The 26,788-nt window shown below is 36.3% G+C and overlaps 3 protein-coding genes across 4 annotated transcripts; 1 reads left to right on the top strand and 2 right to left on the bottom strand.

The window, feature by feature from the left end:
- The first annotated feature begins 293 nt into the window (after window positions 1–293).
- LOC110758384 (calcium-transporting ATPase 10, plasma membrane-type) lies at window positions 294–15,358 on the top strand. The gene is made up of 34 exons (XM_021960243.2): window positions 294–1,004; window positions 2,885–3,001; window positions 3,081–3,123; window positions 3,936–4,045; window positions 4,135–4,266; window positions 4,388–4,477; window positions 4,799–4,868; window positions 5,677–5,747; window positions 5,838–5,921; window positions 6,011–6,088; window positions 6,166–6,237; window positions 7,534–7,617; window positions 7,702–7,784; window positions 7,864–7,972; window positions 8,087–8,142; window positions 8,378–8,420; window positions 8,525–8,608; window positions 9,014–9,151; window positions 9,260–9,325; window positions 9,422–9,520; window positions 10,255–10,365; window positions 10,701–10,871; window positions 10,958–11,017; window positions 11,834–11,998; window positions 12,105–12,221; window positions 12,409–12,507; window positions 12,707–12,844; window positions 12,933–13,033; window positions 13,687–13,732; window positions 13,848–13,985; window positions 14,384–14,491; window positions 14,574–14,665; window positions 14,775–14,874; window positions 14,988–15,358. The coding sequence occupies exons 1-34, from the start codon at window positions 849–851 to the stop codon at window positions 14,997–14,999; spliced, it is 3,243 nt and encodes a 1,080-aa protein (XP_021815935.2). The 5' UTR covers window positions 294–848; the 3' UTR covers window positions 15,000–15,358.
- Window positions 15,359–15,797: 439 nt separating this feature from the next.
- On the bottom strand, window positions 15,798–19,230 carry LOC110758439 (choline monooxygenase, putative (CMO-like)). Of its 2 annotated transcripts, none has more exons than XM_021960305.2 (10): window positions 18,841–19,228; window positions 18,685–18,730; window positions 18,459–18,594; window positions 17,949–18,023; window positions 17,643–17,843; window positions 17,265–17,360; window positions 16,863–16,984; window positions 16,657–16,750; window positions 16,205–16,255; window positions 15,798–16,121 (listed from the first exon to the last, which is right to left on the bottom strand). In XM_021960305.2, the coding sequence occupies exons 1-10, from the start codon at window positions 19,124–19,126 to the stop codon at window positions 15,984–15,986; spliced, it is 1,245 nt and encodes a 414-aa protein (XP_021815997.2). In that variant the 5' UTR covers window positions 19,127–19,228; the 3' UTR covers window positions 15,798–15,983. The 2 variants fall into 2 exon arrangements, 1 of the variants encoding a protein (XP_021815997.2); XR_002526944.2 differs by having other exon boundaries at window positions 16,033–16,121; window positions 16,657–16,761; window positions 18,841–19,230.
- Window positions 19,231–22,134: 2,904 nt separating this feature from the next.
- Window positions 22,135–23,490, bottom strand: LOC110758440 (senescence-specific cysteine protease SAG39-like). The gene is made up of 2 exons (XM_021960306.2): window positions 23,013–23,490; window positions 22,135–22,903 (listed from the first exon to the last, which is right to left on the bottom strand). The coding sequence occupies exons 1-2, from the start codon at window positions 23,446–23,448 to the stop codon at window positions 22,311–22,313; spliced, it is 1,029 nt and encodes a 342-aa protein (XP_021815998.2). The 5' UTR covers window positions 23,449–23,490; the 3' UTR covers window positions 22,135–22,310.
- Window positions 23,491–26,788: the final 3,298 nt, after the last annotated feature.

Here is a 26,788-nt window from a genome sequence, read left to right as displayed (position 1 = left end):
GAGAAGTTCACTAAACTAAGAGTTAGCTGGTTATTAGTGCACGAATTCGCTTAATTTGCAAAACTAATCGCTATCAAAACCTTCTTTTTGCTAGAATCCTCGAAATTCCACTTAGTAGTAGGAATAATATGAAGTAGAAGAAGACAAGTCCACCAAAAAAAATCTTTGTATGTCGGCACACATTGATAGTAGTTTATTCTTTTGCTATAAGTATTGCTTGAATAAATTTTTAGAAGAAGACGAAGTTATAAGGGTTTTAGATGAGTTTTATTTTGTTGAGGGTTTAGGTAAGTGCATAATAGTAATTTTCATTTTGTTTGATTTTCTAACTTTATTAAGTCCTTGAGGTCCTTAAGGTCGTTTTAAGCCTCGTACACAAATAGATAGGAAGACGAAGATAGACTTTTGTACGGCAGTAACGCACTGATGAATCGGATGTCACAACGCTATAAGTAGTTGCCCAAAGCTTACCGGTTAACGTTTTGGAACCCTATTTCTCTGCCACGTTCCAGGCTGTGCTAGAGAGAGAAAATGGGGAGTTGAGGCGTTTTCTAGAGTGACGAAGTGTGAGACAGAGAGCGAAGATTCGAGAAATCACTTGAGCTATCCAACTGGAAGTTGCATCAATTTGTTTTCTCTGTGAATTTCAGACGTGAAATGGGTTAGATAGTTTAGAGAAGCGTGAAGTATTTTGAATATTTGAGAAATTTTGAAGTAGAATCAGATTTGGAAGCTTCTGTTTGGTTCAGATAGTGGAAATCGAAGAGAGAGAATTTTTGAGTGCTGTTTGAGCTCAGAGGTTGAAGAAGCTAACGGTGCCATCTCTCCTGCGACAGGTTTTGTGAAACATGAGTCAATCAAGAGGCTCGCCGTATAGACGACGTACAGATTTGGAGGGCGGACTCCGTCCGGCCGGTGACTCGGACGATGAAGAGTCTTCATCAAGTACTTTTTTCATTGCCAGAACTAAGGATGCTTCTATTGACCGTCTCAAGCGTTGGAGGGTATGTTTACCTTTGAATTTGATATTGCTTTTTTGTTGATTATCCTTTGCATTTTGCTGTTGTAGATTTAATTTTATTGATGTATTTTCTGCAACTTGTTCTTTGTCTCTGTATGTATGGCTATGGATTATGTTGATTTGGGCGGTCAGTCGGTGAACATATTTTTTTGGGTGGTGGTTTCTATTTTTGTCAAATTACACCTTTACTCTCATCTGGAGTTGGGAGATTAAAGCGTTTGATGTTTAGTTTTCCAATATTTTTTTTTTGTGTGTCTGCGGTATTGTGTGGTAAGTTTCTATATATAGTAATTGTCCCCTGGATCTGGACTTGTGTAGTTTCAAATTTTTAGGAAAAGGGCTTTGGGTCTGTTTAAAACTGAGTTAGGTTCAGTAGGTCCAAAATTGGAAGAGGTAGTGCATGTACAGTTGAAAGAAGATATGGAAAAATGTTGGCTGAAAGAGTATTTTTGATGTGGAAGGAGGAGTGATATTAACTCTCCTTTTTCACTAACAAAGTCAATATAACGTGAAATGGTAAAGAATTTGGATGATAATTTTGGTATTCTTATGATTTTAAGGTGCTATTAGCAACATAATTCTTTTATTTATTTATTTAACCATGAGAAGTTGTGATGAATGACTATTAGCTTCTCTACATATGGTGGATAGGAATAATACGTACTGCTTCATGTTTCAGCAATGCCGCATTAGTCTATAAAATGTCGAGCATATTGACAAAATATGAGCTATGTACACTCCTTTTTTATGTGCTTATTGTGTCACTCTTGACTCTAACTTGTAGTTTTTCTACCTGTCTGAAACTGGGCCTATATCTCAAGGACTGTTGCATCCTACAATAGCTAAATAAATGAACAAATCCTTTTGTGCCGTTGCATGTGTACGAGCCCCTTTATCAATAAAGGAGTGAAGTATTTAATCAACAATCTGAATACAATATGCTGGGTTAGGGATGTAAACAGGTATAAAGAGGCACTAGCAGAGGCTACTTTGTGGCGCTGACCTTGCCCCAGGAAATGTTGGCATGTATGATCTAAGAGAAAAAAGTATAAAATCCATCCCATAGTACTGATTATATGACAGGTGCATGAAAATTAAGAGTTCAGATACAAATGCTGAAAAACATATGTAATTATAATACTAATGCATATATAATGATACCAAGTCATATGTCATACTTAAAAATTATTATATCAACAACAAAGTGCACTAGTATATGTGTATATATAGATACAAGGTAATGCTCTCTTCTGAGATATTTGGCATGTTATGTTGCCAGACTATAGATCTGGACCACAAACTTTAACTTTGGCAACATAGCCACACCGTCTCACAAGAGAGGTTTTTTCATTTTATATGTATCAATTATCGCAGATCACATAATACTAACATATATATATGTAATAAGAAAATCTGTTGATGGGTGAGTCGAATGAGATCATCAACAAGAAAATCTGTTGATGGGTGAATTTTGTTTTACAAAATTGTTACCAAAAGTGAACTAAATTTTCAGCTAAGTTTGGGTTTTTCTGGTTTTCAATATTGTGACAATTGGTTCCAAAATCAAAGAAAAACCAAAACAAAGCACTCACTGGGTCCATTGCGATGCCACTCTGTTAAGGGCTTTACTACCCTAGATGCCAGTGGCTGTGCACCAATGGTAGGTTTCTCCATGAATGTGTGTCGGGCTTGGTGGGAGTCCCTGAACCACCTCGGTTAAGTCAAATTGTACTACCTGGGTTCCCTGTATATTTTGACTGATAATTGAAATTCTCTATTGGTTGCTTAGTTATAGTTGTTAGTGGAAGGAATTTTTTTTTTTCAATCAAGGCTTTGGCTAAACCATGTTATGTTTCTTTGTAGCAAGCGGCACTTGTGCTGAATGCTTCTCGTCGATTCCGATACACCTTAGACTTGAAAAAGGAAGAAGAAAAGCAGCAGACACTAAGGAAGATTAGAGCACATGCGCAAGCCATACGAGTATTTCATTTGAAAACAAATGTGTATTACATGACTCATGTTCTATTGTTCTTCTAATTTATGATTTTTTAATTATCAGGCTGCATATCTTTTCAAAGAGGCTGGAAACCAACAAGTGAATGGTACTTCTTTTCCTGTATTTTCTTTTACCATTAAATTTTTGTAAGTATCATAAGCAGTAAAATGTGAGGACATCATGATATGTTGTTTGAATTGCATCTTCTTTTATCCTTTGGTTTCCTTTGGCACGAGTTATTTTTGGAAATTGCTCCGTGCTTCAATTATTTGAATCTAATAGTAGCATTATACCTAGTCGGAGTAATTTCTTCCTTGTTTCATTCAATAAACTGCTTTCATTTACGACAATTGGTTCCCTTAATGCTAATAACCAACTAATGCCATAATGCCATTGTTCAGTTCTGGCCCGGGGGGGGGGGGGGGTATTCTTGCTTCACTCTTCGTTCCTTTCTTTTATTATCTGCACCTTTCCCATCCTTACTAGCCATGTGTATCTGGTACAGTGGTTTCTGTTTTTTATTTTCAATAACACTCTGTAGCTCTTTTTCAAATCCTGGAAGCCGTTTTGTTTTGCGCTGTTTCTTCTTGTAGCTTATATGATGACAAACTGATGTTTGATACCATCCCGTTGAATATGTTCCAAAAGTGAATTTTAATTTTGTTCATTTTAGGTTAATACCATGTTTGTCGGTCTGGAATAGATGCTATGGGAATTGATCTCGTGATCCTCTCTTCATTTCTTGTTCACAGTTTTATATTTGAAGAAATATCAATTGTTATATAATGTCTAAAGCTACATTCTTGTTCTTTTGTTTTAGGATTGTGTTTTGGTCCATTGTGTCATATATGAATCCATGTTTAGTAACACTATTCTTTCGGTTAGTTTTATAGTTAACTTGCTGTTTCTTATTTTTAGGAATTGTACCACCGAAACCAAGTTCTGCTGGCGATTTTCCAATTGGACAGGAGCAACTAGTTTCAGTGACGAGGGATCATAATTTTCCCGCTCTGCAACAATATGGGGGGGCAAGTCTACTAAAAAATTTCTTTAGTGATCTGACTTGGTACATAAACGATGTTGCTTATATTTTTTCTTGGCTGTTCTCTTACATCAGGTCAAAGGGCTGGGAGATTTATTAAAAACAAATCTAGACAAGGGAATTCATGGAGATGATGCTGATTTACTGAAACGTAAAAATGCATTTGGAACAAACACATATCCTAAAAAAAAAGCGAGGAGTTTTTGGGTAAGTTTTGGTTACAATTATGAACTTCTAAGTTTTATGTATTGGAAATAATTAGAAAAAAAAAGAAAGAATAGATTTGTGATGTTGTAATATTATTTTATTTCCTTGTGCTATATGATAGACGTTTCTCTGGGAAGCTTGGCAAGATCTTACTCTGATAATTTTGATGGTAGCTGCAGTGGCTTCTTTAGTGCTGGGTATAAAGACAGAGGTGAGCATAACATTACCTTTTTAATAGCATCACTCGTTATCAGTTTAGGATATGAAACTAGTCTTATGAGTATCTGCCACTTGCGAAGCCCTTCTGCTTTTGTTTGTTATGAAGTCTGATTTTTTGTTGCCCCATGATTTGTCTTTCGTAAATAGGATAGATGATTGCATATGCTGTTAAGGCCATGATATTACAATTTCATAGTGGCATATATTCGGAAAAAGTTATATCATAATTCTTTGTGAATCCCATTAGTTACTTGATTTAAAGATGAATAATTTGTTTATGGTGTTTGCCTTCTGTTTTCTTTGTTGCTTACAGGGTATAGATGATGGTTGGTATGATGGGGGCAGCATTGCTTTTGCAGTTATCCTTGTTATTGTTGTCACAGGTATTTGAATGGACATGTTTATTGAATATGTATGTATAGGAATGCATGTCCCTGGTAGGTTTTGTGAGTGTTCCTAAAAACATGGTTGAATGTTTTATTCAGTGAAGACTCGTCTTGGTTGGCAAAATGCATCCATCCTTCATTGGATCTTATTATTTGACACAGTCTTGAACTCGAGACTTATTTACGTTCTCTCTCTCTCTCTCTCTCTCTCCCCCCTATATATATAAAAGGGGACACCCTTGTGGGGCCCATACACATTGTATTTTCATAATCCGAACCATTTATTTTTTAGGTGTTCCTTCAAAGATCATTCCTGCAAAAAATCATTTGACCACTCGATGGAGGTTGTTTTAATGTTTTCTTGAACTACAGGGATCATCGATTTTGTTGATCACAACTAGATGTCTTATTAGTTTTCGATTTTGGTAATTTTTTGCAAGGATGATCATTGAATGAAGACTTAAAACATGGACGGTTCGGATCTTTGAAATAAAATTTGCATCAAACCCTACTAGGTGTTTATTTGAGGGATCCCTCAATAGAAGGGGACTGTGTTTGTATGTATCCATCTGTCTTCACTGGAGGGGGTAGGGTTGCTATTCGTGTCACTGATGGGATTCTTACATTGGATTGTGTTTAATCATCTATTCTCTTTTGTATTCTATTTTTGTGGGGTGTTTAAGCATTTGTCATTGATGAGCATATATAGGTGTATTATTACTTGAACTCTAATATATATGGGAGCATGTATTAATCAGAGCTGGTTCACACTCAAATCAGTTTTTCCTCCACTTTTTACGTGCAGCCATAAGTGATTACAGACAATCCCTTCAGTTCCAGAATTTAAATGAGGAAAAGAGAAATATACATTTGGAGGTGTGCTTCTCTGGTTGCATTACAATTCATATTTGTTGGGGTTTTATTTATTTTCTTTTACTAGGATTCATCTTTGGAGTTAATGTGCAGGTCATTAGAGGTGGCAGACGAGTTGAGGTCTCAATTTATGATCTTGTTGTTGGTGATGTTGTACCCCTTAACATCGGTGATCAGGTATGAGTGTTTGTTAGTAAACTTTTGTTGTATATTTTACAATTGCATTTCAAGTGCAAAACTTATTAATATTTTGATTCTATCTTTAGGTCCCTGCTGATGGCATTTTAATAAGCGGTCACTCACTTGCGATAGATGAGTCAAGCATGACAGGAGAGAGCAAGATTGTGAGCCTTTATGCCTGTTCTGTAGCCTTGTTTGAACATTGCCTTTTTATTTACTGTAAATTATATTTTTGTTGCAGGTTCGTAAGGACTCCAAGGAACCATTTCTAATGTCTGGTTGCAAAGTAGCAGATGGCAATGGTACTATGCTGGTAAAGATTCAGATATCTTTCTTCTCCTTTTTCCATGCCTGCAACTATTTTCCCTTCTTTCCTGTAGTGCCACTATATTGAAAGCTATGAAGTCATATCCAGGTTATTTTCTTGTAGTGCACTATATTGAAAGCTATGGAGTCATATCCAGGTTATTAAAGGCTGTTTGGGATATCATATTTTTCCGAGTCTCACCCTAGTTAAGTTTTATAAAAAGCCACCATAGCTGTAGCACAGGTATTGCTGGTCAACCGTTTTTTGATCTTTGCATGGGTTAGGATCGGGGACACTCATTTTTTACACAAATTAGTACACACAGTTTAAACCGTTAGATTTAATCACATTCAATGGTTCAGATTGCATCCATTATAATAATTAATTGTGATTACCATAACAAATTTAACACTTAATGCTTTGACATTATCTCTCCTCTATCCTTCCTAAATTCTCATGCCCTTCCTTTCTCTATCTTCTGGCACTTCATTTTTTCTCCCAACTTTTTTTGTTTTGGTCAAGCTCTTTCTAACTTGATTTCTCACTTCTGTTCATTCAAACTCCATTAGGAAAACCGTAAGCTTCCCTAATCTTTAATCCAGTAGTTCACATTGAATTTTCATTGGCCTATATTCTATGGCTGTACTCTTAAAAGATGCTAAAAAGGATGTTCCTGGTGCTACATGAACAAGAAGGGAAAACCCCAGAAAACAACCAGCAACTACATAAAAACCTCTGTTTTTGGATTTGGCATATAATCAACTTTCCTATTACCAGATTATAGAGCACCCTCCTTTTAACCATATTTTGAATATGGATCTTTCTTTACTCTTGAATTTCATTTACGACGAAGACTTTTTCTTCTTTCTTTTGTTTTGTTTTGAGAAACCCATGAATTCCAAAGAAACCAAAGTTTACTCACGAAGTATGTTTTCCTACTGTCTTTTTTAATAATTCTTCACAATTTTATTTTTAAAGTAATAAAGGAATATTATATTTTTTTAAGAATTAAGTTTGGTGGATTTCTAACCCTTGGATGGCTCATTATCTAAGGGGAGAAAAGTGTGTCAAAAAGTGTGGATTTTTGTGTCCCCGGATCCTGACCCATATATATATATATGTAGATTATTTCGTATCTTTCATCTTCACTGTCTAGTGCTTCGTTTTTCTTGAGTCAGTTGAGCTTATCTAAAATTCCTTTTCTGCTTGCTGATTCTTTGTTTTTGTAAGGCTTGCTTTTATTTGTTGAACATGTAATGTTGAAATAGAACATTCAATGTTTTATTATTATTGTTTCTTTAGGTAACCAGTGTTGGGGTTAATACCGAATGGGGATTGCTGATGGCTAGTATTTCAGAAGATACTGGTGAAGAAACCCCTTTGCAGGTCAGCTTTAATGAACTGTTATATTGAAATAATTCTCTTTTTATGCATGACATGTTGTGCTGAATCATGGATGACGATGAATAGGTGCGCTTAAATGGGGTGGCTACTTTCATTGGAATTGTTGGACTTACAGTAGCTTTTGCTGTCTTGGTTGTCCTATTGGTCAGGTATATTCCGATCATTGCTAGTGACCCCTTCTCCATGACATGACAGTTGACTTAAGATTGCATAATATAATTTGTGCAGATACTTTACTGGCCATACAAAAAATGCAAATGGAACTGCTCAGTTTACGGCCGGAAAGACTAAATTTGGAGATGCCATAGATGGAGCCATTAAGATTGTTACTATAGCAGTATGTCAATAACTATTTGGTTATTTGCAGTCAATACGTGTGTGTGTCGTTGCCTACCTGGTTATTTACTGTAAATAGAAAAGTGTGATTTTGACTACTATGAAAATATTTTAGGTCACCATTGTAGTGGTTGCCGTTCCTGAAGGGCTTCCCTTAGCTGTTACCTTGACGTAAGTGTGCTCGTTCTTTTGTGCCAGAACTATTTTTCATTTTTTATTTTTCACTTCAACCATGTGCTTTATACTGAGTAACCTGATATCAATGAAAGAAAGAATAATATCTGCTTCTGTCTTCTCATTGATACGAACTTTATTTTTTCTTGTTGTAAAGCATATATGTATTGTATGCATTCATCTCTCTACATTCCTCATTTCTTTTCCCGTTTATCCTTTGGCTATGTCACAGGCTTGCCTACTCGATGAGAAAAATGATGGCAGATAAGGCCTTGGTATGTGTAATTTTGTTCATTTTTATTTCTACATAGATTTTGTAGATGATGTACTTTGTGGTTAAGCATATAATTAAATGAATACGATGGAATTCTAAATGTAGGTACGAAGGCTTTCTGCATGTGAAACCATGGGCTCTGCCACAACTATATGCAGTGACAAGACTGGAACCTTAACTTTGAACCAGGTGGGTTATAACTTACAATGGGCTTTATTTTTCACCTTTTGTTCTGCATTCATTTTGGGAGGAGGAAGCTAGGTTATAATGTGATGGAAGAAAGAGTGTCTATTTCCTTTTTGATTTATGACGATGAAGCTGGAGAGTTGTTACCAATTAGATAAGTTTGGATGAAAGCTAGTTTGAGGTTTCAACCCAGCCAAAGTGCTGCCCTAGTTAAAAAAAGCCAAATTGAGATTAGTCAGTTTGTTTGGTTGTTGTAAGAAAAACGCTGGTGGATGTGAGCACAAGAAGTGTTCTGGGACTTCTGGAAAATTTATTTTTATTGTGCAGAGATTGGGGGAAGACGCTGGTGGTCTAGGCAAGGACTGCTAATGACTGATATTCTTTTTTGATATTTTTTTTTGAGTATAGATGGCTGTGGTTGAGGCTTTTACTGGTGGGAAGAAAATTGATATCTCTGACAATAAGTCAGACTTGTCTCCAATGCTATCAGCTTTGCTTATTGAAGGCATTGCACTGAATACAACTGGCAGTGTTTATGTGCCTGAGGTATGCTTAAAGTGTTTCTGTTTCTTTCCTTAGTAAGATTTGTCTAGCAGAATATGAGTGAAAAAGGCTTACACTTTGTAACAATTTGCCATTGCTTCTTTTTTGTAGACTGGTGGTGATATAGAAGTTTCTGGTTCACCAACTGAAAAGGCAATTCTGCAATGGGGAATCAAGGTTCTTTCTTTTGGTTTTCCAATGTCATCTATTTTGCCACTTCTAATGTGACTTTATTTTTAAGTGATCCATTGGTTACTATTACTTTGTTTGCAGCTTGGAATGAATTTTGAAGCCATCAAGTCTGAATCTTTGGTTCTTCATGTGTTCCCATTCAACTCTGAGAAAAAGCGAGGTGGCGCTGCTGTTAAATTGGTAAAGTGGATTAATTGTTCTTTTTTGTGACCAGTCATTTATGCTGCAATCTTCACAGTAGTGAAAATGCTTTGAAGAGACATTTAAAATAAACAAATAAATAAATTTATTGGTGGTTGGGGGAGGCAACGTAGGTATACTTTGCCAATTGCCTTTGGTGATAGAGTATTATTGCTGTCCACATTCTCGTTATTCTTGTTATATCTGTCTGTATGGTTAGTTCCTGATTGAGCTTTTACTAGTAAATATCTTCCCAGAAAACTTGGCTTCTGTGAGCAAAGTTTTAGTTCTGGTAGATCTTTTCTTAACATGATATGGCATATAGGGGTGATGTTCTCATGTGGACTGAAGCTGGACCCTACAATTATGCAAGAGTCAAACCACTCAATTGTCCAGATTTACATGCTCTGGCAAGAGAAAATTTCCACTACATAAAGTTTTCTTGCTTATGTACTATATAAATCATGTGGCATTTTAAGTTTGTACATTACAAGTTATATTTTAATTTCTACACATGCGTTGCTGTGCCTATTTGTTACCCCCTTGAATGCAACAAATATGTCAGGGATCTAGATGACCTTTTATTGTACGCTGTTTAGTAAAAATCCTGTTATGCCTGAGAATATGATTTACAGACATGGGAAATAATATTACAATACTATGATTTTTGGATAACTTCTTTTTCATCCATGCTCAAGTCTAAATAATGTTTGAATGCCTTTCAATATTTACAGCCCAATTCTGAAGTTCATATACACTGGAAAGGGGCTGCTGAATTAGTATTGGCCTCGTGTACAAAGTACCTTGATGCAAATGATCAGTTGGCAGCAATGGATAATGACAAGGTAGGAGAAATTTATAGTGACATTTACAGAACAGTTACATGATAGTTGTTCATTTCTGTGGTTTTTCAGTGAATGGGACATGCGTAATACATTCTCTGTTTTTTTTTCATTATATTTTGGTCATTCCTTTACTGCTTGCGATGATTTCCACATGCATTACAGTTTTTCTATTCTGGCAAGACAGTTTAACATCTCTTTATGCATAAGAGCCTAATTTAAGTTGTACAAGTTTGTTCTTAGGCTTATGTTCTCACTAGTTGGTATTTTTTATGTTGACCTTGGACTTCGGAAGATTTTATCAAATGGTTCATTTTAATGAAGTTCTTTGTCTGCAGTCAATGATGTTCAGGGAGTCCATTGAGGATATGGCTGCTCGCAGTTTGCGTTGTGTTGCTATTGCATATAGACCATATGAATTAGAAAGCGTTCCAACTGATGAACAACAACTAGCTCTGTGGGCATTGCCTGATGACGACCTTGTTCTGCTTGCTATTGTTGGTATTAAGGTAGTGCATCTATAAGTTTTATTTGCTTTTTAAATTTGAGTTCACATTTAGTTTGTTTAGCTTATGTACACAATAATGAAATGCAGGATCCTTGTCGGCCAGGGGTTAGAGATGCAGTGCGACTATGCCAAAAAGCTGGTGTTAAGGTATTATTTAGTGACATATCAATTCCATATTTGAAATTATCATGTGAATTTTTGTTCTTCATATGGAGGGGTGTTTATATAATTGGATGAAGAGTGTTTGGAAGGTTGGAGAAGACCAATAGGGTTCAGCTTTTTACAACTAAGTTCAACTGTGATTGTGCAACAATGGAAGGGCTACTTTCCTGTCATAGGGTTGTCTGATGCATCTTCATTTATTATACTATTTTATGTGGAATAATTTGTTTAGCCTCCCGCTTGTTCCCTTACTCCTAAAAACTTCATTAGTTTGATTATTACACTTGGGCAAAAGGAAGTCGTTTTCCACTAACTGTAAGATCATTACGTGAATGGTTTCATGATGTGCTTTATTTTTTGGTTTTATCTATGCAAGTGCTTTTTGAGGTGGGTGTTTGTGTCGATGTATATCCTGCCATGTTTCTTTCGTTTTTTGTTTTATTAAGAAATTTACTATTGTACTGTTCAAATATTGGTTGTGGTAGGATTTTCGTAATTATTTGCTGGGTATGCTTTTAAATATTCTTGTCAGAAAGTGAGCAGTTGGATATTTCTGGATGTGGTTTATTTTTGGTTTTATAAATGCAAGAGTTTTATGTGGTTGGTGCCTGTTCAATGTATATCCCACCATTGTTATGTTTTTGCTTTTTTTTTTTTTTAAATTCATTATTTTTTACGTATTGTTAATGGTAGGGTTTTCATAATTATTTTATGGGCATGCTTTTAAATATTTATTGTTAGAAAGTGAACGATTGGGTGTCGTATTTTTGAAGTTCTCCTTCCAACTTGATAAACATGTAGGTACGCATGGTTACGGGCGACAATGTTCAAACTGCAAAAGCAATTGCTTTGGAATGTGGCATACTTAATTCTGATTCAGATGCTACTGAGCCAACTCTCATCGAGGGAAAAGTTTTTCGTGACCTTTCTGATGGGCAGAGAGAAGAGTATGCTGAGAAGATTTCGGTATGAATACTTGTGTATCGTTCAGATAGTTCCTGGCGTGCACGCTTAAGAATTAAATATCATGGCAAATTTTTAGGAAGTTGAATCTTTTTTCTTTAACGTGCAGGTGATGGGGCGGTCTTCCCCCAATGACAAGCTTCTGCTTGTGCAAGCATTGAGGAGAAGGGGACATGTTGTTGCTGTTACTGGAGATGGCACTAATGATGCTCCTGCACTGCATGAGGTCTCTCAGATGTTTTTACTTGCTTTTTCTTTCTTTTTATTTTATTTATCAAAGCAGTTATTACGGTTACAATCACCGTAGTACTTTGTAGTTTATTCGTTCTTTTTTTCCTTTCTTAATTCATTGTTAATGTTTGATGTTATGTCTTAATGGTTTTTTTTTTGGAATCTTCCATATTTGAGTTCAGGCCGACATTGGTCTTGCTATGGGTATTCAAGGGACTGAAGTTGCCAAAGAGAGTTCAGATATCATCATATTGGATGATAATTTTGCTTCAGTTGTGAAGGTTAGGAATACTTTGCAACCAATGACATATACTAATTTTTGGGTTTTTGGGTTTTTTTTTCTTCTTCTGTTTATTACTATTTCCTTCTGTATTACTTCTACTCTCTCAAATGGCACTGTGTTAATTTTTCTAGCACGTCCCTCTCACCGTTTTAATGTTAAAGTCACACGACTTATTGGTTCTTTCTCAATGCTTGTAGGTTGTTAGATGGGGTCGATCTGTATATGCAAATATTCAGAAATTCATCCAATTCCAGCTTACAGTCAATGTTGCAGCACTAATTATAAATGTCGTGGCAGCGATTTCCTCAGGTGATGTTCCACTAAATGCTGTTCAGGTATTATCTCTCTCTCTCTCTCTCTCTCTCTCTCTCTCTCTCTCTCTATGTGTACACCTGTGGACTCGTTTTCTTGTTCTTGATGCAGCTTCTGTGGGTGAATCTTATCATGGATACTCTTGGAGCACTAGCGTTGGCTACTGAGCCTCCTACAGATCACTTGATGGACAGAAAACCTGTTGGTCGAAAGTAAGTTTCTGTAGTGGTGGCTGCCTTCTAAAAATCAACAAAAAAACGTATCATATCACTGAAAAACTGTTATTTTGTGTTAATCACCAAAAAAGTCTGAATTTTTTTCACTTTAGTTGAAAAAAATAGTTTTTATTCATTTATTTTTCGGTTAAATGTAGCTGTTTTTAAAGTTCCTTAGGGTACAGTATCTCTCTACTCTGGAAAGTAGAAAATATATGAGAAGAAAACTTGATCTTGTTTATGACTACCAAAACTTGGTTAGGATCACAGCTATGGCAGCAAACTTTGTGCCAAATAGGGTTTTCATTAGGTTAAAAGTCCATGTCAAAAAAAGTTGTCACGAATATTCATTCTAGTTACTTGCATTCAGGGGATTGGGAAGGATGCTCCAAATCATATTTAGTATTGTCTCTTGTGCACAGAACATGAGAAACTAATTACTTTCGGATCATTAATTTCAGTTGAGATATAGTTTTACTTTCTTTTCTCTAGTGATTAGGTATATTGTGTTATTGTTTTGAATATGGTGACCTCTAATTGGCCCATATCTATTAAATTTTGATGTCATTAAGCAGACTGACCAAATTTGGATGCCCTATTTGTGTCTCTGATGGTAATAGTAATGCAGTTATGGTTACATTGTTTTGCAGAGAGCCTCTTATAACAAATATAATGTGGAGGAACTTGTTGGTTCAGGTACATGCTTTTTCTGGCGTTTATGTAAACTAATGTATTATTGCTCTTTACTGTGTATTGTCGTGCTACAGAATCTGCCTTGTTTGTATTTTTGATAAGTTGTCATTGAACTCAGGCTTTCTACCAAGTCGTTGTCCTGCTTATCCTCAACTTTCGTGGGATAAGTATACTGCATTTGACACATGATCCCAACAGAGACCATGCTAACAAGCTGAAGAATACACTGATATTCAATACCTTTGTCCTTTGTCAAGTAAGTCATGACTGTTTAATAGAACAGTAACACTTGTTTTTGGTATCCGATATCTGCACATGTATTTATGGTTTTTATTTTTCTTGTAAAATTTTCTAAAAGATCCTTTACTATGATATGAGCAATCTGCTGAAATAACTTGTTTCCCATCTGAATTTCTGCACTAAATTTCTACCAAAGTGAAGTGAAATTGTTGATCTGTAAAAAATGTTTTGTAATTTGTTAGTTCTGTTATAAGGAACTTTGTGTGGATTTGTTTATGTTTTTTACTCGTTGATTGAGTCCGACTAGGGTTTATTCGTTTGTACTTGTAGACGTAACACTTCATGTGTTCTCTTCCAGATTGGATGAGATATGCTACATTATGACTTTAATAAGTAACAATGTTTAACTCGCAGATTTTCAATGAATTCAATGCTCGAAAGCCTGATGAGTTTAATATATTCAAAGGAATTACTAAGAATCGTCTCTTTATGGGAATAGTGGCAATAACACTTGTACTTCAGGTGAGACTTTAATATTTTCATTTTTTCCCATGGGGCTTTGATGAATGTTTAAATTTTTTGACATTTGCTTGCTTTTCTTTAGGTTATGATCGTTGAGTTTCTGGGGAAGTTTACTAAAACAGTCAAACTTGAATGGAATCATTGGCTCATTTCTGTTGTTATTGCCTTTATCAGGTGAGTCCGTACAGATACTATTAGAGTTTGATGTTACAACTTACAACGATATTATTTGCTCCGTAGTTGTCTTCATTTGTTGCTTAACACAACTCTGTTGTCCTTGCAGTTGGCCCCTTGCTGTTGTTGGGAAACTGATACCTGTTCCAGAAACTCCATTATTCAAGTATTTCACAAGAGGATTTCATCGGCGAAGAAAGAGTCCAGAGGTAAGAATGAGGGATGCCTCTTTGTATTTTCCTTTTCCGGGGGATTAAGGCCGAATTATTATGTTCTATGCTTGTGATCACCAATTAATATTCACTTGCTGCTTGTCTTTCAGGTTAGTCAGTAGTAAGCGTGGAGGTGGACAGCAGTTATATCAACAGCTTTCGTAGTTTTCTGTATCTGCATTTTCCCTTTTTTTGGCTAACACGACAAATCATATTTTCACAGAAATCACAAACTAATCTTTTGTTACGTAGGACATATATTTGCAGTAATTCAGCTTTTCAAAGAAGCCATAGTTGGTTTGATCTCTGGTGACCAGAATTCACTTGTGCAGTTTTTATGTACTTAAGAGTGATTTGTGGTTTTATAGTTTGACATGTTTTGGGATGATGGCTTTGTTTATGTGCAAAGAAATATCTCAACCTTGCTTTTCTACTTTTTGGGAAAGTGTAATGGTTTAAATCTCGTTGTATTGCTCTTCTATATTTTTACCGTGTGGTCTTACATGGTGTCATGCGTTTTAAGCCCAGGGCATTTGCTCTTTAAGTGGACTCGGAATGGTTCGCTCATTTTACAATTGTTATGAAATGATTTTTAATCCCCGACGTACAAAGCAAATTTATGAAGTCATAGTTTCTTTTATTTTATATTTTAATTCAAGTAATCATCGCGTATGGAGACTTGAACATGTCTCGAGTGTAGAAATAAATGTTCTTAGTCATTTGAGCTAAAATCTCTTTTAGCATGAATTAATAGAGTTCAGAATCCTTATAATTAAATGCCCCGTTAAAAAATTTAGGACCAGCCGTTTTCATCCTACTCACGGTTGAATAAATTAATTATTACTTTAACCTTCTCTGAAATTGAATCACTTCTACTGGGTATTTGAAGTGAAAAACACCAGGACAATGTAATTCCCATAGAAAAATAAAAAGCATCACGCTTGCATCATTATTCATAAAATATGAACGAAAGATATAAAACTAAAATAGGAGGACGGATACAATCAGGATGTAAGTTCGATAGGCTCTCGTGAAGCAGAAAACGGAAATGGTGCATGGCATTCTCGACAGTTGGAGCACATCTACCAAAATGTATCGGGTAATTCTCATTTTTTCAGGCTCTTGTGAAGTAGACAATGGAAATGGTGCATGGCATTCTCGACAGTTGGAGTGTATCGGCCGATATCATACGCAGGTGATTCAAGACCTCTTTGGACACCTTCACATAGCATGACATCTTCCACCTGCATATTCTCAGCCACCCATTTGTGAATTAGGCCTAGATATTAAGAACCATGTATGAACCTTGCATGTTTTGATTATATACCTGTACTCTTTCACTGTCTTTCAAACTTCTCTCTATAAAATCTTTGTTATCCTGAGAACCAGAAACCAAAAGTAAAAAGAAGTAAAAGATACAAAGCACACCTGGAATCAACATGATGAAAACAATAGGTTTACCGTGGGGTGTGAATCTTAATTCGTTTTTGTGCTGACTCGTTTCTGTCCAGACGAGTGTTCATTACTTGGTTTCTCTAGGTTTCTCAAACTAATGTATAGTTCATGCATGGCATGTAATGCCTTGTAAATAACAGTGATCTTGGACAGATTGCAAGAAAAAGCAAGTACCCCTAAATACTTCAGATAGTAGAACAGAGGAAAACCAATTTATAGTATGACATCTATATGACTTCTCTCAGGGTTTTAAGACACTTGCAAACTTAATTTTGTAGTTAATACAGGCAGGGATTATCCAAAAGTAGAATAAATTAATCTTACCATAAGAGAAGGTTCAATGAAGTAATCAAATATCACTTGACATTTGCTTGGTCCAAGTGGCAGTACTAGATTGGTGTCCATCCATGGTCCATACCTATGAGAAACCTTAAAAAGTTATGTTATTACTTATAAGAATTCATTGTAGAATTAGCTTATAGAAGAAACTAATGCACTGGTCATTTCCACTTCAGTCACTGATCAATTACCTATTAATCATGAAATTAGGATAAACGAAAGCATATAGAGCTTTTGATCCAAGCCGATCATAATCATTTCTTCTTTCTGTTGAGCCACCTTCACACTTTTGAATGGTGACCTTTTCATATATCTGTATAATTAACAACACTAACTAAGATGCAAGGACAAAATCAAACAATTTAAGTCAAGAAAACAGTAATACTGGATGGATATATGCTGCAAGAGTAAAAGCTCTTGACAAAACTCTAAATAAGGAATCCCTTGTTTTGAATGTACTTCAAGAAAAATAAAAATATGTGAAATCCTTGGTACATGAAGATCTTCCAGATACCTTCAGATCTATATATAGCATAATTTTGCAACCCACGTACACATGTCAAGAAAAGTGAAATAAAGAAAGGGAAGCATACTGTGGTAGAGTAATGATCAAGATTAAGACCAGATGCAAGGCCTTTATGTGCATAAGGCACATGATATCCGCCATCTAAGTAGTTGTCACAAAAGACCTGCAACAAGAAATGGATAAAGAGTAATCAGTTGTCATCATCTTAGACATAATAACAGTTATCCATGCTATTTTTGAACAACTGAGCTTTAGTAAAGACTAAATCTTCTTTTGATGTCTTTTGCTGCAAAGAAAAAATAGGGCGCGATATATTTTACTTTCATGACTAGGGGCCATAAAGCTGTTAAAGATTATCATCAGAACAGAGAAAGTACAAATTGAAGTTTCAAAAGAAACTCATCTGGTAAGGAAAAATTGAAAGTGAAATAAGCATGGAACATACCTTCCAGTTACATTCAATCATATAATCACGTCTACAAACAAAACTTAATGAGGAATCGACCCCATTGTTACTCAGTAGTTCTGAAGAGCTGCCAAGCCATTCCTTTTCCACTATGTCTGTATCACTATCAACATCCTGCTCCATATTGAGAAGAACAAACGGGCCCCAAGTAGCTACTTTCACCGATATAAGCCCAAACTCCTACCCTTCATGGCCAGACAAATCAAACAAATTAACCCTCCATTTGGAAGATAATTGTACATCAGCAGGGAATGTGATTGCATCCATAACAATATTACGGCATACATGTTGATTGAAATTTTGTATTCCAGTTATTCTAGTTGCCTTGAGAAGTGCGCCGTCTAACCCATACGTCCATCCCTGCAATTGGGTTTTGCATGCGTAAGTAATCGAGAGGTAATAATTAATCTCTTTTCCCTACCATATGAGATATTTATAAAGAAATCATGAACAGATTTTTTAACAAAACTAGCAAAGTTTTACCCCTTCTTTCCAATTAGCAGTCCTTCAACTTTAAAAGGCAATAGCAAAAAAGCATATGACCTAGGAACCAACCTACGCAATCTTAATTCTTGGTACAATTGAAAAGTTCTAAAATTTCATAAATGATATTCATGGGTATTGGGAATTGTAAAATAATAATAAACACAAGGTAATTATTCTGTAGCTAATCAGTCAAGAGGGACAAAAATTTAAAAAGACTAATTCCTCTATCAATGTAATTTAGTTACTTAAGTAGATGCTTGGACTAATGTACATGTAGCAAGCAATTAGCAATGTCATAAGTAAACTCACATGATAAGGGCACACAAAGCACGACTTGCGGCCGCTTCCATATGCAAGAAGTGAGGCATGATGTCGACATACATTGTGGAAAGCTTGAAGCTTGCCATCACCATCTCGGCACACAACAAACTCTGCGTTTCCCAATCTGCTAGTTAAGTAACTAAATCAAAACCCCAAAACCAAAAACCACAAAAACCAAACAGAGCTTAACTAATTACAAGTCAAAAGCTTCCACCTGCAAGTGAAAAACTCCCCGGGATTTTTTATCTGTTCAGTGTATCCTGAAATTCAACAACCATTCAAAAGCTCATAACTATTTTCTCCAATCATTTTCCTGCCGTTTTTCTCAGCGACCAAACAGAGATAACAAGTAAATTAAATAGAAGCTGACCTGCAGCCTGCCATCCACGGTAGAAGAGGGTGTCGAGTTCGAGAGAGTAAAAGGAAGGATCGGTGTACCATGAGCTGGGTGGAGTTACGGCTCGCTCTAAGGGGATTGTTGGGTCGAATTGACCCACCAGAGTTGGCGCTCCGATTGATGAGACTTGAGGGTTGTGGAGAGAAGAGGCCTTGAAGTTGAAGACTCTTCTTGGGTTTGGAAGAAGGTAAGGGCTTTTGGGTCGAAGAGATTTGGGTTGGAGAGTTGCCACATTCATCACAGTCATCGCCATCTCCATGGCTTAGAAAGCTCCGCGAGCTCAGCCAGGTGCTTCGGTGGTTGTGCTTTGAGTTATTTTATTTTGAATGTGTGTCCCAAGGTACCCATTTGTTCGTTTGAAAAAGGACAAACATTTGTTCCCTTTAGTTTCGATTAGATATTGTTTTCAATTGTTTCTATTAGGAGTGGGCACAGTCCGGTTTGGTCCGGTTTCATCCTCAAACCACAGCTGAACTAATTAAAGTTTCACGGTTCGGTGTGGTTCAGTTTGAGCTAAAATCAAAATGAAAACCAAACCAAACCAAACAATTCATATCCGGTTTGGTGCGGTTTGGTTCGGCCGGTTTAGGCATAAAACAAAACATCATTTTCTCCATGTAACCGAACATGTTCATTCTCAAGTTTCCTAATATCAAACACATAAAACATTCACTAATCATACAACCCAAAGAGGTAAAGAAAAAACAGAAGAAAGAAAACAAGCTGCAAGCAATAATAATTATTACAGAACATGATTCTCAAAGAAATACAATCCTATTGTGCTTAATTATATAGTTATTACAAATCATGATTTAAAAAACAGTGAATCCTTCCAAACAGCAGCTCCATCAGATTCAACACAACATTCTGCACGTCAAAACAGTAAAATAAAACTTCTCTCCCTCTGCTGACATTCTCATTCTGCAAATAAAAACAACAATAATGAGTTTCATAAGAGTATTGTATGACACAAGCTCTGTTTCTTAAGAATATTAGTCCAGCAACATAAACACATAGCATATTACTCATTTTATCTCCTTATGGAACGTAGAGATGAATCTGAGCCCTACAATAACAAACCAACCCAAACTGAAGGCGAGTTACTGGACTAAAGAGGACCACTCTGATGCATTAAGAGAAATAATAAATGCATTTCCTCTGGCATCAAATGAAAGCTGCATAGACTCTGTTGAAACCCCAAAAACATTTGCACTGCAGTAGAATACAAGGATCAATAAAAAAAAACATAGGTGTATCCATTCCCAATTTTCACTACATTAAGGATCATCCCAAATCAACTCAAAAAGTCACATAAACAGGAACAAACAGGTAAAAATTGTTGAGTCCAAAGATTATTCTCTGCATAACATTTAGATATAGATTGCAGGGATTCTGCGCCTCTTTAACTTAGGTGACTGGGAATGGAAAGAGCGCTCTCCATTTTCCATGGGCAATTGTCCCAATCTTACATCAAAATGACTACCATTAAGTGAAGCAATTGTTCTCAACAACTCCAAATGTTGCATTGCCTCTACGACCCCCATTCCAACTCTGAAACCAATGTAGTGAAATGCTCAAAAACCTAAAACCATAGTAATCATTAGGAACACTACGTTAACTATGCAAACAACTCAATATTGATGCATAAGATAATCTAGTTCATTTTCCCACTACTTTCTCAGTACCCAAACAGAAACCAAAATCCAAGGAACCCAATCTAATTTACAGATTGAAATAATCAGATGAAAAAATAAAAAATACCTGAATATCTTCTTCGAGTATGAATAGTTTCAAAGCGTCCAGCTGAAATAGAAAATTCATATATCAACGAGATGACGATGAACACACATAATTGATGGCTCCTTGTTTCAATTTACTGGCAGGACCATTTCCTTCTGCTGCAAAGAATAGCAAAATCACAATAATTAAAAGCTCTGATGACAAATAAATTACAACTAGAAATTGAAGATGGAAACTACTCCACAATTGACTCAGAATTCAACTCCCCTAGCTTTTGTTGTATTATCTCAGCAGCCAAACACAAGCTCAAGCTCTCACAGAACATAAACCAGAAGACATTGATCGAAAATCAACATTCAAAATCAAAAACTCACAAAGTGAAAGCACGCGGGAAGGCTTGTGAGCAGGCATATCTTCTTCCCCGGGAAGTTCTTTACCGCCCAAAGCAGCGTCGTTTCGCTCTCCTTCACGTCCTTCCCCACCGCAACGACGAGATGACATAAATTGCTTTTAGCTGCCAGAAGCAACAACCTACTGCCCTCTCGAACGACGATTGACGGCTAGGGGCGGGAGAGGTAGAGGTGGAGTGTAGAGCAGAGAGACAGAGAGAGAGAGAGTGATGATGAGAGGGAGTTGCGGCTAGGGTTGAAACGAAGGAAGAAGAGAGAGAGGCTCAAGAGAGAGAATGGAGTCTGTGAGTATTAGTTTTGGAGTCCAATCAGGTGTGCTAAGGTACATGGTACACTTTCAACTAACCACTCAAGCCTTGCCACATGTAAATTAAATTAAACAAATAATAAATTGATTTATAATCGGTCCGGTTTGGTTTAGGACAGTTTTCAAAACTCCCAAACCGCAGCCGAACCAAACCAAACCGGTTCGGATCGGTTTTTGAAACTGTTGACTTTTTCTTTGGTCAAAACCAAACCAAACCAAACCAATATAATCGGTTCGGCCGGTGTAACCGGATCGGCCGGATTGATGCCCACCCCTAGTTTCTATGGTTTATAATCGATTGTAATTAAGTGCTAAATGAAAACATTAAGAAATAAAGTGTAACATGAGGTAATCAATTATCTTTTAGGGCTTTTCTTTAGGAAGTACTTCTTTTTATAAGCACTTTTAAGAAGCGCTCGTTTGGGAGTAATTCTAGATAGGTCAGAATCACTTCTGGGGAGAACAACTTCCTATGTGATTTTCCATATAATCACTTTAAGTGATTTTAAGTGATCCTGAGCAAAAGCACCTTCCATGCACTTCTCCATAAAATTACTTAAAAACGCTTAAAGTGATTATTTGGAGAAGTAATTCTTCATAGAGTGCTTTTTGGTCTATCCAGAATCACAACCAAACAAGTCTTACATGCAACTTTATCTTTTCCGAGATTAAATTCATTATTATATAAATAAATAAATAAATGCCACACGAACTATAGTAGATGAGGCCTTATGTCTAACTAAGTCTTTGATTTGGCCTATTTTTGAAGTTTTCACAAGCAAGTGGTAAATTTTAGACATTACTGGATAATTCAACTCAAACAAGTTGAATAAGTTCTTCATTTTGGTAATTATAAAACTTAATAGTTTTGTTACAGGCATAATTTCATGTACGTAAGGGTACAAGTTCATCATATACATATCATGATATATAGTATACCTACAAGGTTTATACAGTAGGCATTGATTTTGAGGGTTTAATTCAAACTATGCAGTGGGGTAAGAGGCTTCCATAGCAATGCCACAAAGACCTTCCTTTGCCTCAATACCTCTTTGCATTCTTATGTATCCTTTTTCACCCCATTCTGTTCCCCATGAGTTCTTCACCAACCAATACTTGGTCCCATCAGCACTGACTCCATAACCAACAGCGGTAACACCGTGATCAAGACTTGTTCCACAAGCTCCTGTAAAGACACCACTTGAATAGAATTGAAAATCAGAACCTCCAGCATCAATGGCAACTGAAATAGGTTGATTAGCAACAGCCTTAAGAAGGGCAGCTTCACTGTTTGCAGGCACATCTTCGTGGCCAGTTATCTTGGCAGCATGGCTAGCCTCCTTCTTGGTGTTGCAAGTACCATCAACACCTGTGTAGGGGTAATTTGTCTCGGTACTAAGCCCATGATTTTGATTGATGAATTGAAATGCATCGTCCATCAAGCCACCCTCACAACCTTGGTCTACACCTTTGGTGTCACAATCAACCAACTCTTGCTCAGATAAAGAGATTAGGTTACCAGTTGTAAGCTTAGTAATTCCTTCCATGGATGCCACTGCTGAAAAAGCCCAACAACATCCTACAATTTTTTTTTTTATTGCAATTAAAAACCAATTAGATTAATAACAATATGATTGAATTAATTTTCAAAAGGAAAGTAGTGTTTAAGATATCTAGATGAAAATTACCACATTGGCCTTGGTCTTTGATAGGCGTCACAGCTCCTTCTGTTCTCCAATCTACAGTAGGAGGGGCTGTAACATTTTCATATTTGAAAGTAGTTGTCTTTGTGGAACATTCATGCCCCAAGAATCCATTTCTAGAGGCTTTGAATTCTTCATTTGTAAGGTCTGCAAATTGATTGACACTCAATTTATAAGGTTTGTTTGCATCGCTATTGGATGATTGTATGAATGCCACATTTTCCTTGAATATCTTGAAACGCATATCTTTCTCTTGAATGTCGGTATATACACGTCCGTAGCGAGCCATCCATTGTTCGTATTTTCCATACATTGATGCATCTTGGAGATTGCGAGAAGTGGCTTGAGAAGACCAAGCCCCCAACATGAAGATCAAGGCCAAACAGATACATTTGCAGTAGTACTGGTTAATAAACTCCATGGCAGTTGACACTGGAAGCAGCTAGATTTGATAAAAGTAAATGAATTGAAGAGTTGGTATGCACTGAAATGGTACACTTCTTCACAGTTAATATAGAGAATAGATCGATGGCCTTGCTATCATCGTGCCCCAAAAGTTGGTTTGCAATCTTCGTGCCCAAGCAAATGTTCTGATGTGAATCCGTCAGGTTGGCTCATATGACTATTAATTCAATTTGATGTCACGATAATTTACTGGAAAACCATTTGTCCTCATGTGATTATGGACCCTAAATTTTATGGGTCAAATCAAAACACATATTTTCTTCATACAAAATGCTAATACTTTGTTTTATATGCAGAATTTATTAAACTGTAGTTCCAAACCTCACGGACCTTTTTAAAATTCTGTCTTGCAGTTTGGCAATGCTTTTGCAAAATTTGGGAATTGTTCTTCTGTTTTTGTGCTGGCTATAGTTTTTTTCTTCTTCTTGATTTGGCTATAATTAGGTTTTTAAAAAAAAGAAAGAAAGGAGAAAAAGTTGAGCTCTTTTTAAGCATTTTCCGTATCACTTAAAATTGTTTAAGACAAAATTACTAGTTAGTTCTCTCATAGAAACCATTACTTTTTTGTTTTCTTTTTCTTTTTCATAATTTAGAAAAAGAAAGTTACTTGAGAAACTTAAATGAGTACTAACCCTTGAACTGAAGAAGAGGAACAATGCAAAATAACTATCCATCTCTTATCAATTTGTGGCTTTCTTTGAGCATTTCTCTCAGTGTTTTTAGCTATCACGAATAACATGAATAAGCCAATTGGTTCTTCCCAGCAACATTGTGGCAGAACAGCCCAGAGATGACAGTAAAAACCTTCTCAATTTTATTGACAAAGAAAAAATGTTCAATAATCTTCTCAATTTTCTTGACAAAGAAAAAACATTCTCACTACTACATGCTAAAAAAGAGCTACTAGCTATTGATCAAAGACCTTTTTCCTTCATCAAAAAAACAAAAAAAAGACCTTTTTCCTTGACTTTCTCTCACTGGGGTTTCATGGCAAAATTTTAATGAGACCACATAGATGCATCCTCAGTTCGTGACTATTTGTAATCTTGATTTTATTGAATAAAGCTCTATTTACAATCCACACAAAAAAAGACCTTTTTTTTTTGGTCGAAGACCAATTACGAAAAAGCAAAAGATCAATTTTCTTCACTTCCAAGTAAAATCAGACATAGTGATTTAAACTCAACCAAAATTTGAGAACAAAAACCATAAATCATAGCCAAGAGAAAGGCCACTTCGTCAGAGACTTGCATTCCAAATGAGCTCTGTGGCAACAATGAAGTAGGTACTAGCATCTTGTTTCTTACTATTTGCTTTTTTTTTTCTTGCGTATGTATATATCTGTTTCTTCCATGGATTAGTTATTGACTGGAAAGCATTTTTTTACTTAATGATTCCAAGCAAGTGGTTATATTTAGGCATAGTTGGATACTTCAGCTTCAGCTAAAAGAAATTGGATAACTTCTTCATTTTTGGTATTTATAGAACTTGCTACATAGTTTTGTTAAGATAACTTCATCATGTACATATATATCATGACATATATAAAAATATTGACATGACCCGACCCGAATTGTCTCGGAATTCGGGACGAATCCCGCCTTATTTCCGACATCTTACCGATGTCGGGCCCACTTACTAAGAATTGAGACTTTCTGCCGAAATTTCGGCAGAGTTTCACCTGTAAATTTGACTTTTCCCAAAAATTTCAATGTGTTAAAATCACAATTTATATCCCAACTGGCAGCATGCATTCGAAACAATTTAACAATTTACAACAAAGGCCTCCGACCTTACAAATCAAATCCTATCACGGGCAATAATAGAGCAATCTATGAATTCAGATTTACAAACAGAAACGAAGTTTAACATAAATGAAACCAACTTATCCTACAAAAGCTCGAGGATTCAGAAGTTCACAACTCGGCTCTGTCGCTCTGCTCAGTCAACTACGTACTATTTGGGGGGCGCAAAAGAGAAAACGTGTGAGCGGACAAAAACAAAGTTTGTTTATCTTGCAAAACAACATACTAACCCCACCGTTTAGAAAATAATGCCAAAACATGCATTTAAACCATATTTACGTAATCCTGTTTAAATCCAAATATTCTCACTTTCCCGAGAACATATGATATCAACCAAGTCAAAAACCCTTTTTCTTCAATCCCGAATTCCCGAAGAAAAACTCTCAATGACATATGTAAATATAGTATATGATAAATGTATATATATATATATATATATATAATAGTGTCACACTGACTTGAGTACCGGGGAAACAATCCAACTTGGGGATTGTTTGGCTAGCCAGCAGGATTTCAAGTTTCTATCCTACGTCTAGGGATGAGCGGTCCAATCGGGGGACTGAACTCTATAGCACACATGCCGGAAGTTTCCAACGCCACGTGTGGCCAAACCAATCACTAAGTCCTACGCGCCCAGAGAAACTTTATCACACGCCGGAAGATCCAACGCCACGTGTGATACTAACAACAAAATCATATATGCCCACACACCGTAATCATCCAACACCACGTGTGGGTACAACACACAAGGGAGGGTACTTAGCATAGTGCAATCACCTAATCACATAACCAATCAACATAGTATCCCAAAACTCATATTAATAATTTTCCCAATTTCTTCATCATAATATATGCATGGCAAATTCTCAAAACATAAACTTCACATCCAAAACATCCATGATTCCCCAAATATAAAAAATGGGCAAAATTTCACCTTTTAAAGCTATATATATACTTATAAATTCCAAAATCAGAAAAATCCATCTTAAATGCATATTATTTCGATCGATAAAAACCATGCACATTTAAAACAAGGTCTACTCATAGATAGTCCCACACTGCTTGACCCCGAGAGGGTCCCTCCTGCTTTGCACGCGTGGTCGGAGTACCTATTTCAGAATATGAGTACGCAATTAATACAAAGCGCTATCGAACAAGAATCTTTAAGTTAAAACCCTAATTCTCGAGTTTCAAGTAAGCACGAGTAATGAGACGTTCTTAAGGTCCAACTAAGTGTTTTGAATGATGGGATAGCCTCGGAAGATGCTCGGTCAACTAGGAGGTCAAACTTTCCAAATTGGGTCAACTGGGCCCACGGGACCCATGACCTCCGTTTTACAATCCGAAAGTTCCTATAGGTTCCACAAGGTCTAGGATACATGTCCTTCAAGTTTGGTCCGAATCGGATGGTGGGATCGCTCACGATCGCACGATCGGACGGTTATCATAAAACGCAAACTTTAAGTTATTGAATTGGAACATCCGGGGCTC

The sequence above is a fragment of the Prunus avium genome, chromosome 1 (assembly GCF_965620075.1).
Source record: "Prunus avium chromosome 1, drPruAviu1.hap1.1, whole genome shotgun sequence".
NCBI classification, from domain to species: domain Eukaryota; kingdom Viridiplantae; phylum Streptophyta; class Magnoliopsida; order Rosales; family Rosaceae; genus Prunus; species Prunus avium.
Note: the sequence above shows the minus strand (reverse complement) of the source record. Positions and strands in the feature narration are given on the sequence as shown.

Bases quoted from the DNA above. Each gene is read 5' to 3' on its own strand.
- LOC110758384 (XM_021960243.2), top strand. From the start codon at position 849: ATGAGTCAATCAAGAGGCTCGCCGTATAGACGACGTACAGATTTGGAG. The intron at 5,748-5,837 runs GTGTGCTTCTCT...GTTAATGTGCAG, and splicing joins AGAGAAATATACATTTGGAG to GTCATTAGAGGTGGCAGACG. The intron at 7,973-8,086 runs GTATGTCAATAA...AAAATATTTTAG, and splicing joins TTAAGATTGTTACTATAGCA to GTCACCATTGTAGTGGTTGC.
- LOC110758439 (XM_021960305.2), bottom strand. From the start codon at position 19,126: ATGGAGATGGCGATGACTGTGATGAATGTGGCAACTCTCCAACCCAAA. The intron at 16,751-16,862 runs GTAATTGATCAG...GGTTTCTCATAG, and splicing joins CCTAATTTCATGATTAATAG to GTATGGACCATGGATGGACA. The intron at 16,122-16,204 runs GTATATAATCAA...GAGAATATGCAG, and splicing joins AAGACAGTGAAAGAGTACAG to GTGGAAGATGTCATGCTATG.
- LOC110758440 (XM_021960306.2), bottom strand. From the start codon at position 23,448: ATGGAGTTTATTAACCAGTACTACTGCAAATGTATCTGTTTGGCCTTG. The intron at 22,904-23,012 runs GTAATTTTCATC...AAAAAATTGTAG, and splicing joins CAAAGACCAAGGCCAATGTG to GATGTTGTTGGGCTTTTTCA.